General features: G+C 26.5%; 2 protein-coding genes and 1 long non-coding RNA gene across 3 annotated transcripts in view; 1 reads left to right on the top strand and 2 right to left on the bottom strand.

Moving 5' to 3' along the window:
• LOC123265763 (phytanoyl-CoA dioxygenase, peroxisomal-like) overlaps nucleotides 1–8,632 on the top strand; it is a 43,419-nt gene extending 34,787 nt beyond the window's left edge. Inside the window, exons 2-5 of the mRNA XM_044729646.1 lie at nucleotides 3,048–3,425; nucleotides 5,062–5,263; nucleotides 5,349–5,510; nucleotides 7,694–8,632. Coding sequence (XP_044585581.1) covers nucleotides 3,055–3,425; nucleotides 5,062–5,263; nucleotides 5,349–5,510; nucleotides 7,694–7,834 — 876 coding nt within the window. The 5' untranslated portion in view covers nucleotides 3,048–3,054 and the 3' untranslated portion in view covers nucleotides 7,835–8,632. The remainder of the gene's footprint in view (nucleotides 1–3,047; nucleotides 3,426–5,061; nucleotides 5,264–5,348; nucleotides 5,511–7,693) is intronic.
• On the bottom strand, nucleotides 3,543–4,915 carry LOC123265765. Its single transcript, XR_006509662.1, has 2 exons — nucleotides 4,637–4,915; nucleotides 3,543–3,711 (listed from the first exon to the last, which is right to left on the bottom strand). It is a non-coding gene; the product is annotated as an uncharacterized LOC123265765 (long non-coding RNA).
• Nucleotides 8,339–11,494, bottom strand: LOC123265762 (SREBP regulating gene protein). The gene is made up of 4 exons (XM_044729645.1): nucleotides 11,062–11,494; nucleotides 10,613–10,837; nucleotides 9,891–10,103; nucleotides 8,339–8,880 (listed from the first exon to the last, which is right to left on the bottom strand). The coding sequence occupies exons 1-4, from the start codon at nucleotides 11,173–11,175 to the stop codon at nucleotides 8,371–8,373; spliced, it is 1,062 nt and encodes a 353-aa protein (XP_044585580.1). The 5' UTR covers nucleotides 11,176–11,494; the 3' UTR covers nucleotides 8,339–8,370.
• Nucleotides 11,495–14,254: the final 2,760 nt, after the last annotated feature.

The raw sequence follows: 14,254 nt of genomic DNA, 5'->3' as shown, positions 1-14,254 counted from the left end.
ATAAATAACAATCGATTTATAATAAGTAATGATTAACTGCTAAAAATTACTACTTCAAACAGTAAAATCGTGATTTTACTATTCACTTTATAATATTTACCATTTAAACGTATATTTACGTATATTTACAATTTACTCTTTACATGGAAGAAAATACTATTTCAAACAGTAATATTCGCTATGTAAATGTCTAAAATGTTAAAGTATAATAATTAACAATTCAGACTTTGATATTTATCATTTCGTATCTAAAAAATGATCTTATGGTAAGTAAAAAGTATAAAATAAATTACTAAAGGTGTTTTCATGACCGAATTGTATATATATATATAATGAGTGTTTTTTCATGCCGTCTAAGTCAAATAACTAGTAGATGTTGTTCAAGTCAATCAGGGAGATCCAGGTTCGATTCCTGGCTTGGCAACCAACCCCATTTATTTTTTCGAAAGTCTGTCTTTACTCTCATTCAAAATAATTTCTTTCATTTCTTTCAATTAATTAACATCTTTAGTACTCGAATGGATACTACAAGCTTACAGCTTTACTAGTATTCAAGTTTGATGGATTTCCATCAAACTTATGTACAGAGAGGATATCTCTCAACCAATAAGGGAAGATGGAAGTGTTCATCTCTTGACTTGAACAACATCTACTAGTTATTTGACTTAGACGGCATGAAAAAACACTCATTATGTATAAAATAAAGTTAGTAAATTTCTAATACAAGCAACGTCAATATTTACAAAGTAAAATGGTAAATTTTAAACGCAACCCTAAAAAGGCCATTCGGCAGGCAAAATGGAAGTAAATTTCATAACTTCTCTCTCGCAACTTGTAAGAAGTAATCAAACCGACATCAAATGGACAAAAAAATATAATATTTTCAATTTTATTATGAAATCTACTAATAAACTGTTTCTTTTAAGTGAACTAAAATGAGTAATATTAATTAAAGCTATTTCCACTTCTAGCTAGTGGAAATTAAAGCTTAATAAAAGAACTTCAAGATGCATTTTACCGAATTTCGATATCTTGTCTAGTTCAGTAATTATATCAAGTTAAAGTAGTGTAAACATCAATTTTTACGATTTTCAAAATTTCAAAATCCTGTCATTTCCAAACTACTCGACCGATTAAGCTCATCTTCGAACTTAACCTTGGTATTTATCGATAGATAAAGCATGTTGAGTTTGAGAACAATCGGATATAAATTGAGAACGCTATCGTGCTGACAAGCCGCGTTATATCGTATAAATATATATATATATATATATATATATATATATATATATATATATATATATATATATATATATATATATATATATATATAAATACATACATATATAAACTTTTGAACTATATATATTTTCTGACTCAGCTCGACAAACAGAGTCAGAAAATGACTAAATTTTTTAAAAGTTGCGCCATGAGGACGGCTGTAATAGTTAGATTTTTATGAAATCTACTAAAAATCAAACTGTAATTATTGACTTGCTTGGACTGGTAAAATGTATATTTTAAAAGTATAATTTTTACTGTTTCAAATGTTAAATTCTCCCAGAGTGAGACTCCCTTCTCTTTCATCCGAGTTCCCCTTCTCCTCATAATATCGACTATATATTGAAATGGCAATTTTTACTGTTTGAAACTGTAATTTTTTAAGATAAAAGAGTCGTTATTTACTATAGTGCCAGCTACTAATCACTTATTTTGGATATTAAATTATAAATTGTGGCTTTTATACTTTCTACATTAAGTTCTGTAATATTTATTACAGTTTACTTTTTTCCGTGTATATTTTAGTAATGCTCCAAAATTGACTGTACTTATTTGAACATGATCTATGTACATACGATATTATGGATACAATTTGCCAAAACTAAATAAATAAATAAATTTAAATCTTGATTTCTTCACCTATAAACTACTTTTTATGTTAGCGAAAATATTTCACAAGTTTTTTTTTAGTTATTGCTGCCGATTGAAGCAATAAAGACACCAAGTTTCTTCATTCTAATAAGCTCTTTTGATTAATCTTATTTGTTTTTGTTTCATATTCACAGGATATAGTTCGGGAACTGTCTTAATAAAAGATATCTACGTTTTTTTCGATGTCTATGAGGACAACTGTAGCTTGTAACCAAAATACTTTTATTTGAAAATATAGACGAAGAAAAAAATTTGCTTCTAATCTTGTTCTGGTATTCTCGGGCAGATTCTGAGTGTATTATGGCGAGAATAAAGAACAATTTTTCTCTTAGTGAAAAAAAAAAATGACTTAAATTTCATTTTTTTTTTTATTTAAAAATTTTTTATTCTTACTTTAGGAGAAAAAAAATTTTTTAATTAATTCAATGTAATTAAAATTATTTATTAATGTATTAAATCAGGAAAGAGATAGCTAATTAAAAACTTCAAATAAACAATCTGAGCATAGACCATCAAATTAACTTATTCGAAGTAAACTACTGTTAATATTTTGCAATATAAGGAAATGTAACATGAGCCGATTTATATAACTAACATTCTGATTCATATTTTGATCTATTTCTTCAAAATATTTATATAACTTTTTAATTATTCTTTTTATTAAATTTAGAATTACGGTATAAATTAAATACTCAATCTCTTACGTGTACTTTAATGAAACTACCATGTATATGTTTGCCATTCGGCCAATGCCTTGGCATCAAATTAATTTGAATAAATAAATAATTGACTTGACTTATAAGAAAAATTTTTGAATAAAGTAAAATTTATTTGAATTTTTAAAAAATTTCTTAATTCAAAAATTTTTTTCTTAAATCTATTTAATTTTTTTTTTTTAATGTAAGCATTTTATTATTGAAATTAAATATAATTAAAAAAAAAAACATTAAGCATTAAAATAAAAATGAATTTTTTTATAAATTTCGGTCATAAATTTATAAATAAAATAATTCTATAAAAACTATTATTTCTAACGAAGAAAAGAAATTAATATTAAATTAAAAGGACGATATTGTAGACAAGACAACCTAAATTAAATTTTAATATTTTTCCAGCGACAAAATGAGGAAATATTTAATGTTAACCCGAGAAACTCTCAGCTTGGCAACGGCTCAGCGAGAATTTTATGAAAAAAATGGTTACATAGTTATTCCAAGATTAATATCCAGCGACGTGTTGGAAAAATGCGCAAAAAGATTCGATGATATCACAGAAGGCAAAGTCGATTGCGGTATGATGACAGTCATGCGGGATATAGTCGATCGAAGAGCAGTCAACAAAGTGCAAGATATTAATCACGATCAAATATTCCGATCTTACATTGAGGGAAAAAAAATTCTGGATATTGTTGAGGCATTTACTGGCCCCAATATTATTGCGATGCACAGTATGCTTATAGCTAAGCCTCCTGATTCTGGATTTAACAGCAGCAGGTAATTAACAATTTTTTATATTGAGTTCAAAAAAAATTTTTATACATAATTTATTATTTTTAAAAAGTATCAAATTTTTAAATGGATTTTAGCAGGATAAAATTACTAAAGATTTTCTGAAGTTTTTACAGAATTTTTTATTTGTATCTTTTGCTTAAGATTGAAATAAAATTAATTTTATCAATTATAGCTTCTGTTCGGTTGCAAGACGTATACAGTCTCCTTCTTCTGAGTAGCCATTACACCAATAGCCCTCGCAACATTGATATCCTTTTGATATATTGCACTAATGTATAACAAAAAAAGTTTATTGTTTAATAAATTCAGAACACTTTTCTTCTACATGGAAGAAAAATTCTGTGAAAATTATATAAAATATCAGTCAAATTAAAATTTTTAAAAATGTAATTTTTATTTTAAAAAAAAGTTAATTTTTCTATTACAAAAAATGTAAATTTATGCGTGGAAAAAATTTTTTCTGCCCTCAGGCGGAAAGTGGCAACTTTCGGCCCGCTGCGCTAAACGAAATTGCCGCTTTCCGCCTCTGTCGGACAGAAAAATAGTATACAAACCTATGGCAGGAAAATAATAAATATCTCAGATCACATATATGTCGACCTCGGCTTCGCCTCGGGCAACATATATGTGTTCTGAGACATTTCTCATTTTCTTGCCACAGGTGTGTAATATACTATTAATTTATAAGGATAAAAATGGAAATTTAGCATTAAAAATTTTTTTATTTTTCATTGAAAAATTATATAAAATAATTATTCGGAGATATTTTTCCATACTGCTAAAAATTTGAACTTATACAGTAATTGAAATTGATTTAATTTAATTTAAATTTAATTCTAATTAAATTCTAACGAAATGTTAATGCTTTATTATTTTTATTTTTATTTTTTATTTTTATTTTTTATTTTTATTTTTATTTTTTATTTTTATTTTTATTTTCTTTTTTCACCTAAAACTAAATTTCTTTGATGTAAACTTAATGTATAAAGCCGATTGGCATTGAAATAAATGAATAAATAAATAAATAAAATTATAAATTACCAAAAAACTCTTATAAAATTTTTTTCCCGAGTGTTATTTTAACAAATCAATTTTATAAAAATAATTTCTATAACTTTCACTTAAAATTTTTTTTCCTGTAATTATTTGCTTAATTATCTTATTTCAATAATTAAATATATACAACAACTTACCTTCATACCATCACATCTGTCAGCAAAAATTTGAAAAACTCCAAAAGCGAAAAAAAGAAAGAATAATGCGAATAAGTTCTTCATTTTCGTTCTTTATACTGTAAAATTTAATTTTATATAATAAAATTATTGAATTATAAACTTACAGCTATTGACAGCAAACTGAAATATCTAACACCAATTGATATTATTTATACCCAGCGATTCTGCAACTAATGCGTTTATTATTTTTTTTTTTTAATTTTATCAGTACAAGGTTATTGAGGATGACCCTGATAAACTATAATTATAATCTAATTTAATTTTTACTTACAATATAAATGATATCTTCATAAATATTAATAATAATTATGAAATAAAGATTAAAAGAAGTTCAACAAAAATTTGAAACATTGCGATACTATTAATGTTTTTTATTTCTGCAGACATCCACCTCATCAAGATTTATATTATTTTCCTTTCCGACCCGCTAACTCAATAGTCGCTGCTTGGACAGCTGTCGAGCCTTGTCACACCTCTAATGGTTGTCTTTTTGTATCGCCTGGATCACATATCCCTCAACGATTGTATCCACATGGTTACCCGGAGGATAAAAATACAACCAATAAATTCTATCACGGGATTCATGTGAGTTTTCTCAAATTGATAGAAAAAATATTTAATGTTTTATTCATAAAATTCACTTAAAAGAAGATTAATATTTTTATGATAGGACTTACCGAAATCCATGGTATGGATTGATTTAGAAATGGAACCTGGTGATACTGTATTTTTTCATCCCTTGCTTGTTCACGGCTCAGGGGTTAATAAATCAAATCGCACGCGAAAGGCAATATCCTGTCATTACGCTTCCGCTGAATGTCAATATATTGATGTGAGTAACATTTATTAATTAAATTTTTAATATTTATTCGACTAAATTCTCTCTAGATATCAAAGATGTCAATTTTAATTTTTTTAATGAAAAAAATGTTATTAATTTTAAGTTAAAATATTTTTTCTTTCTTCATTGAATTAGTAAGTTTGATATTTTTTACGGTGGGTTTGTAAAGTTACATTTGTATGAAATTTAATTTTAACTAGCAATTTTGCAGTCACAATAAATAAAATTTTGCTTTATTAAATAATGACTTTTGTTAAATTGCACTGTACTTTCTTAACTATTGACATTTTTAAAGATATAAGTTCATCCCGATGTTACACTCATCAAGAGCTTTCATTTGAGTACCCACATGCATTTTTTATATATTTTTCATATATACATATATATAATATATACAAATATATCAAATATATGAAAAATTGATGTGGGTACTCAAATGAAAGCTCTTGATGAGTCTAACGTCAGGATGATCTTATATCTTTAAAAATGTCAATAGTTCTTAAAATACAGTGTAATTTAAGAACTATTGACATTTTTAAAGATATAAGCTCATCCCGATGTCACACTCATCAAGAGCTTTCATTTGAGTACCCACATGCATTTTTTATATATTTTTCATAAAAGGTTGGCAATAGCCTAATCGGCTCGGTACCTGCATTTCGGAAGAGTGGGACCAGGGTTCGATTCCGGCGCGCACCAATATTTTTCAATGATTATAAACTAAGAATATGTGCGTTTCATTGCCAGCCTCTGTACCGGTCGGGTTTTCTGTGGTTTTCCCGTATAGTTATGGAGGTAAAATGTCATTATAGAAGTACCTCCATACTATTTAAGACCGTAATGCAAATGCAGGTACTGATTATAACGCGTAAGTCGGCTAAAGTCGCAGCACATGTGTGTCGAGCATGAAAGAAAAAAAAATCCCGACATGCAGGGGGGTGGAGACGAAAAAGTGGTTGAGAGTTATAATGACGGGGTTGAGAGATTATATTGCGGAGAAAAAAAGTGGAGAGACAATAATTCCCCACCCTCCCTTGTAAAACACTCTACAGTGATACAAGTAAAACCATCCTCAATTATAACCTCTCATATATATTTTTCATATATACATATATATAATATATACAAATATATCAAATATATGAAAAATTGATGTGGGTACTCAAATGAAAGCTCTTGATGAGTCTAACGTCAGGATGATCTTATATCTTTAAAAATGTCAATAGTTCTTAAAATACAGTGTAATTTAAGAACTATTGACATTTTTAAAGATATAAGCTCATCTTGATGTTACACTCATCAAGAGCTTTCATTTGAGTACCCACATGCATTTTTGATATATTTTTCATATATACATATATGTAATATATATAAATATATAAAATATATGAAAAATTGATGTGGGTACTCAAATGAAAGCTCTTGATAAGTGTAACGTCAGAATGAGCTTATATCTTTAAAAATGTCAATAATTCTTAAAATACAATTTAATTTCTTGACTATTGGCATTTTTAAAGATATAAGCTCATCCCGATGTCACACTCATCAAGAGCTTTCATTTGAGTACCCACATGCATTTTTGATATATTTTTCATATATACATATATGTAATATATATAAATATATAAAATATATGAAAAATTGATGTGGGTACTCAAATGAAAGCTCTTGATAAGTGTAACGTCAGAATGAGCTTATATCTTTAAAAATGTCAATAATTCTTAAAATACAATTTAATTTCTTGACTATTGACATTTTTAAAGATATAAGCTCATCCCGATGTCACACTCATCAAGAGCTTTCATTTGAGTACCAACTTGCATTTTTGATATATTTTTCATTTATCAATATATATAATATACATAAATATATCAAATATATGAAAAATTGATGTGGGTACTTAAATGAAAGGTCTCGATGAGTGTAATGTCGGGGTGAGCTTATATCTTTAAAAATGTCAATAGTTCTCAAAATACAATTGACTATTAGTGATAATGATATTTTTATTATCCTAATAATATAAATTACATTTCAAAACTATTGGAAATTTTTAAAATTTTATATCGTTTCTTAACAATATTTTTCTTTAGTAAAAAATAATTTTATAAAATGATATAAATTTATTTTAACCAACCAATAAAAAATATCAATACTCAAAATTTTTTTTTTCATAGGTACGAGGGACTGTCCAAGAGCCTATTCGTAATGAAGTATTAGAGTTAGTAAAAAAACGTTATCCAACTGCAGATATTGAATACAACGATGTTTGGCGTATGAAATCTTCTTTGGTTCGTGGAATTCGTTCTTCACTTTAAAAAAAAAAAAAAAAGAAAAACTGAAAATTAAAATTACTGCTAATTAATAAAAATAATAAATAAAAATGTACAGTCTACTCTCGATAATTTGACACTCATTAATTCGAAAAATTTTTCCGGTCCCTTGAAAAATACTCGATATATTGAATAAAATCAATGATAATTAGTCCCTTCGGTAATTTTAAGTTGAAGGAATATTATCTTGCTCGCCAACATGTGATAATTTGAAATCCGGGCTTCCCTACTCTCTATAATTTGAAGCGTTTATCATGGACATACTTGTCATTTGTTTACATACATGTAAAGACCTGTCAATTATTTACATAAATGAGATATGAGTAAGTTCGTATTCTCTAATGATGATTACTTCGCAGATCTCACCACTATCGAAAATTCTTTCGACAATGATAAACTAAAGTCACTCACTCAAAAAAATATTACAGACTTCTTTTTGAAATGAAAATTTGTGAATGATTGTATTATTGAATTTAATTATTAAAAATAATAATATAGAAATAATAAATGACGAATTTTGATCAAATTCTCATTTCGTTCAGTCGCCCCTCCCCCTCGTGGTTACTTAAACACTTGTTATTTTGAACTCTTGATAATTTGAAATTTATCTCTGGTCCCTTGAGTTTCAAATTATCGAGAGTCGACTTTATATTGTCTGTATTATATGAAAAAGGATAATCGCAGGACATAGTTGAATTTGGGATAAATAATGAAACTGTAGAAAAAGAAGTAATGACGCCTTTGTCGTCGTTATTATTATTATTATGATTGATTAGTAATGAATTACGTTGATTATTTTGATTATTGACATTATTGCCCGCTGGTAATAACGTTATGTAGCAATGTTTTGAATCTGGATCTTTGTATGTATTTTCATGCCTTACGCTGGCACTTGACGTGCGACATACAGCAAGACATAATTGAAAACGGTCGAGATTGCGTAATCGCAATTTGACAGCTTCTTCCATTTTACGTGACTTTGAGATGTCGTGGCGTCCTGACGCACCATGATAATCTTTTTTTGATCTTCTCTGTAACAATTTTTAAATTTATTAATATATATTTTTATATTCAGGTAATATTGATTAAAAATCAGGAAAATAATTATCACTTTTTTATATTAAAATTAATATAATAAAAAAACTAGCAACCTTGCAGTCACTGCGTGACTGCCGTGACTTGTGAACTATAAATAAATAAAATTTTGCTTTATTAAATAATGACTTTTGTTAAATTGCACTGTACTTTCTTAAATATTGACGTTTTTAAAGATATAAGCTCATTCCGATGTTACACTCATTAAGACCTTTCATTTGAGTACCCACATGCATTTTGATATATTTTTCATATATACATATATATATAATATATATAAATATATGAAATATTGATGTGGGTACTCAAATGAAAGGTCTCGATGAGTGTAACGTCAGGGTGAGCTTATATCTTTAAAAATGTCAATAGCTCACAAGATATTTGTTAAATTGCACTGTAATTTCTTAACAATCGACATTTTTAAAGATATAAGCTCATCCCGATGTTACATTCATCAAGAGCTTTCACTTGAGTACCCACATGCATTTTGATATATTTTTCATATATACATATATATATAATATATATAAATATATGAAATATTGATGTGGGTACTCAAATGAAAGGTCTCGATGAGTGTAACGTCAGGGTGAGCTTATATCTTTAAAAATGTCAATAGCTCACAAGATATTTGTTAAATTGCACTGTAATTTCTTAACAATCGACATTTTTAAAGATATAAGCTCATCCCGATGTTACATTCATCAAGAGCTTTCATTTGAGTACCCACATGCATTTTGATATATTTTTCATATATACATATATGTAATATATATAAATATATGAAATATTGATGTGGGTACTCAAATGAAAGGTCTCGATGAGTGTAATGTCGGAGTGAACTTATATCTTCAAAAATGTCAATATTTCACAAGATACAAGGTCATTTCTTAATTATGACACAAAATTTTTCTTATTCTCTTAATAATATAAATAATATATTTACTTTAGCTGGATGTAAACAGCATGAAACGCAATATTCATAGATAGCGCAGCATCCTTGCGGGTTACAAGTTTCACAGCTGTATCTTTCGCGTTTTACTAAAGAATTATCACCGTTGTCTGATATTTTTTCTTGTTCATTTTTACAACAGCCTGTTGATAGAAGCTCTTGACGTTTACAAACAAATCCTCGCTCATCTACTATCAATGATTTTCCCTGGTGAATAAAATTATTATTAGTATATTTTTTTTATATGTATTAAAATTCAAGTTTAATAAATTTTTTTAAATTTTATTAATAAAGTTTATTATCTAAATAAATTTTTAATAAAAATGTTACTGAAGTTAGCTGACAATTGTAAATTTTTAAATTCTAATAAAAAATTAATAAAAATAAAAAAAAATGCTTTAAAAATTTTCCACTAATAATTTTTTTTAATTTTCACTCTTGGAATTTTTTTATTAAATTTTTTTTTAACAATTTAATTGCTATAAAATTATAAAAAATTTGAATTTTAATAATACTAAAGTTAGCCGATATTTTTAATTTTTTGATTTTGTTTAATAATTAAATTAGAACAAAAAAATATTTTTTAAAAATTGCACTTACAGTTTTTTACAAATGAAAATTTTGTTTTTATTTTTTTGTAATAATTTTTTAAATAAAAAAAAATTCTAAAAATTTTTAAATGTCAGCTAACTTAATTTTTATTAAATATTAAGTACCTGAACAGAATTACGGCAGTTTTTGGTAACATTTTCAGTTTCATTAGTGTTAACAAGCTGTTGATTATTAGAATCAACTATACCGTCATCATTGCCCACAATAATTGGCCAAGGAATATTTTTACCTGATGTGTCATCATCTAGATCATCGTCTAGTGGTAAATCTTCATTGTCAACAATCATATTGTCATTATCGTCAAATTGAACTTTTGATACTCCCATTTTCTGAAAATGAAAAAAAAATCCAATAAATAAATTTGAAAAAAATTATAAAAATTAATTTAGTAGATATTTAATAATTTTAAGAACTTTTTTAACAAAAATTGTGGCAAAAAAAAATTGACATTTAAAAATTAAAAATTTTTTTTTAAACAAATTTGTTTGTTAAAAAAAAATAAAAAATGGTAAAGTGACTGCTAATTTTAATGTCATAAAAAAATTGCACTTACATCGTGAGATGATAATAATGATATTGCACAGTAAGTCAGTGAGAGACCAAATATTAAAGCAAGTACTATCCTGCGACGAAAAAGACGTACTATACTCCCACAAGTTATTGACATGCTTACATCAATAGCAACTATTTTTGAGTATTAAAGTAAACAATATACATATAGTTATAAAAAAAAAACATATTAAATAAATGCCAGTTTTAAAAAGGCACCACAAAATTTGTGTGCACTCATTTTAAAGTTTGTTTTGTCATTTACGTTCTTACGTGAAAATAAAAAATAATTCACTTCATTGGTACTTATTTTAGTATTTATTAATAACATTTAAATTAATTATTTTGTTTTGATTTGTTTATCTATGTCAAATTTATTTTTTTAGCTTGACACAATCTGACTGTCTTTGCGAGGTTACGTCAATTTTATTGATATTTTTTTATTGGTCGCTGTTAAGACCAATCAAAAATTAAGCGCGAAATTAGTTTAAATTTAAATGCACGAAAATTATTATTTCATTTTATTAAACTAATAAATTAAAAAAAAACATATTTATGTACATAAAACTAAATTATGGAGTAAAATTAATGAAAATTAAGTTAGTCGATATCTAAAAATTTTTAGAATTGTTTTTTATTAAAAAAATGCAATTAAGTTTTAATTTAATAATTTAAAAAAAACTCAAAAAATTAACAATGTCGGCTAACTTTAGTACAGTAGAACCTCTATAACTTGAATTCCAAGGGAGCGGCAAAAAAATTCGAGTTATAGAGTTTTCGAGTTATGGAGGATTTCGACTTAGGCGGATTTTAATTCGACATAAAGAGGTTGAGATTCATTTTTATAAATTTTGAGTTAGAGGAGTAAAATAAATAAAAATTCAAGTTTGCAGAGATGATATATATATATATATATATATATATATATATATATATATATATGTCGGAGATAATATATTTTTAAAATAAACAGATACGAACATGTTACTCCGTATTACCGTGATTTAGGTTGGCTTACACTTAAAACTAGACGTGAATTCTTTTATTGCTGCTTGATTTACAAGGCAATTAAAATGCGTCAGATGCCTCTATTTCATAGGGAATTACTTACAATTGAACCTAGATTCCGGAGAGGCGATGATAGACAAAACTTATTAGTACTTCCTAACTGTAATAGTGTTAAATATGATAAGTCGTTCATTGTTAGCGCAATAAGGGCGTGGAATAAACTACCAATAGACTGTACAAATGAATGTATTTTTAAGGAATTTCGGAGTTCATGCTTTAATTTCTATCTGTTGAATTTAAAAGAATAACTGATTGATTGATAAATGTGTAATGATGTGATGATGATAGTGCATTATTATTTACTTTTTACTTTTTACTTTTTATATTTTATATATGATTATAAATTTATACCATATACTTTTTGTATTAAATAATTGTATCTGTGATGGCCGCAAGGAGCCTAGACTCCATGGCTAAATAACAATAAATAAATAAATAAATAAATAAATAAATAATATCGAGCTGGGTTTTCCTAGAGATAGGGAAATTCCCAATATTTTAGTTTGTCTGTTAGTTTTAAGCAAAATTGTAAAGCATAGAATATTTAATAATTATTTATAACTTAAGCCGATTATAATTTTTATGGTTATGGCAATGGGCTTGAGTCCGGAGTGACAATGGTCACCAAACGTAGCCGAGGTCACAGGATAGAAGTAAAAAGTATACAGTTAAAGATATCGACAGACAATGAGGGCTGTCGAAATATTTTTTGAGAGAAGAAGTACTTAGGGTACTGAGACGAGTAGTTCTCGTTGAGCATTGATCAAGTAAAGACATCGAATATATCCTGCTGACCCCGGATTCGTTCTCGGTCTCATTCCCTAGCGCTTTTACCTTGTATATTAATTATATTTGGATAATTAATCGTAGTATTGTTTATACAAGTTAGCGTATATTTTAATTATTCTAAATTAATAAATAATTGAATAAAATAATCCAATGGACTGTACTAACGCCCCTAATAATGATTTTCCGACATATATATATATATATATATATATATATATATATATATATATATATATATATTATAAATAGTTTATAATAAATAGTTTATTATAAATCAACATGAAAAAAGTCAATAATTTTTTTTTGCTTTAGATTATTCGGTTGTTCTCTATTTATAGCATTGTCCAATGTATAAAGAGCAGAAAATTCTTGTTCTGCGGAATTGCTGGTTTGCTCTATAAAAATTTGTAAAGTATTCAATTTGTACGATTTAATGTGTCGAAATGAAATCAAAAAGTAAAATTAATCACCTGACCAAATAAGCAAACACGTATTAACGTGAGTCATAAATTCGTGGTAATTATATTCACTGTATACTCTTGAAGGTATTAAAAATCTCAAATAATCGAGTTGTCAAGGTTGTAAAATAAATACCACTGTGTTCGAGATACAGAAGTAAAATTTAATTTTTCGAGTTATGGAGGGAAAATATGTAGAGAAATAGTTTGTAGGGACTCACTAATTATTTCGACTTATAGAGGGTAAAAATTTCGAGCAACGGAGGTTTTGGGGCTTGGAGGGAAGGGAATGGAACATTTCTTCGAGTTAAGGAGGTTTTCGACTTAGCGAGGTTCTACTGTATTATTAAAATTAAAGAGTTTTTTCAATTAAAAAAAATTCCATTACTGATAATAAATACATTTTACTGATGGTAAAATGTGTTACTTGCAACCCGTACAGTAGAACAGCTGATTTAACGTGAGTAGTTATATTTTTCACCACAAGATCGGGCAGCATTTCTCCTTTTACTCCTATTGCAATTTGCAGTCAGTCGGTCAACATCATTCATACATAATTAATATAAAAGTGTTGTTTTTTATAAATTTATACCATAATAAAAAGTAAAAAAATCAACAATTATAAATTATAAATTTTATAATTGTGAATTAATTTTTTAATTATGAAAAATTCACATTTTTTAAAAATTCATTTTTAAAAAAATTCCTTGATTTTTTATTCTAATTTTAAATATATAATGTATATATTTATATGTATAACATGTATATATTTTATATTTATACCACTCATATTTATTTATACAACTACAAATATTAGTAAACCTACAATGATTACGAAATGAGACAGCTAATTAATGACAATATAATTAAGGGATGACGATG

Source organism: Cotesia glomerata, linkage group LG5 (genome assembly GCF_020080835.1).
Source record: "Cotesia glomerata isolate CgM1 linkage group LG5, MPM_Cglom_v2.3, whole genome shotgun sequence".
In the NCBI taxonomy this organism is placed as follows: domain Eukaryota; kingdom Metazoa; phylum Arthropoda; class Insecta; order Hymenoptera; family Braconidae; genus Cotesia; species Cotesia glomerata.
This window is presented reverse-complemented; position numbering and strand designations above follow the sequence as displayed.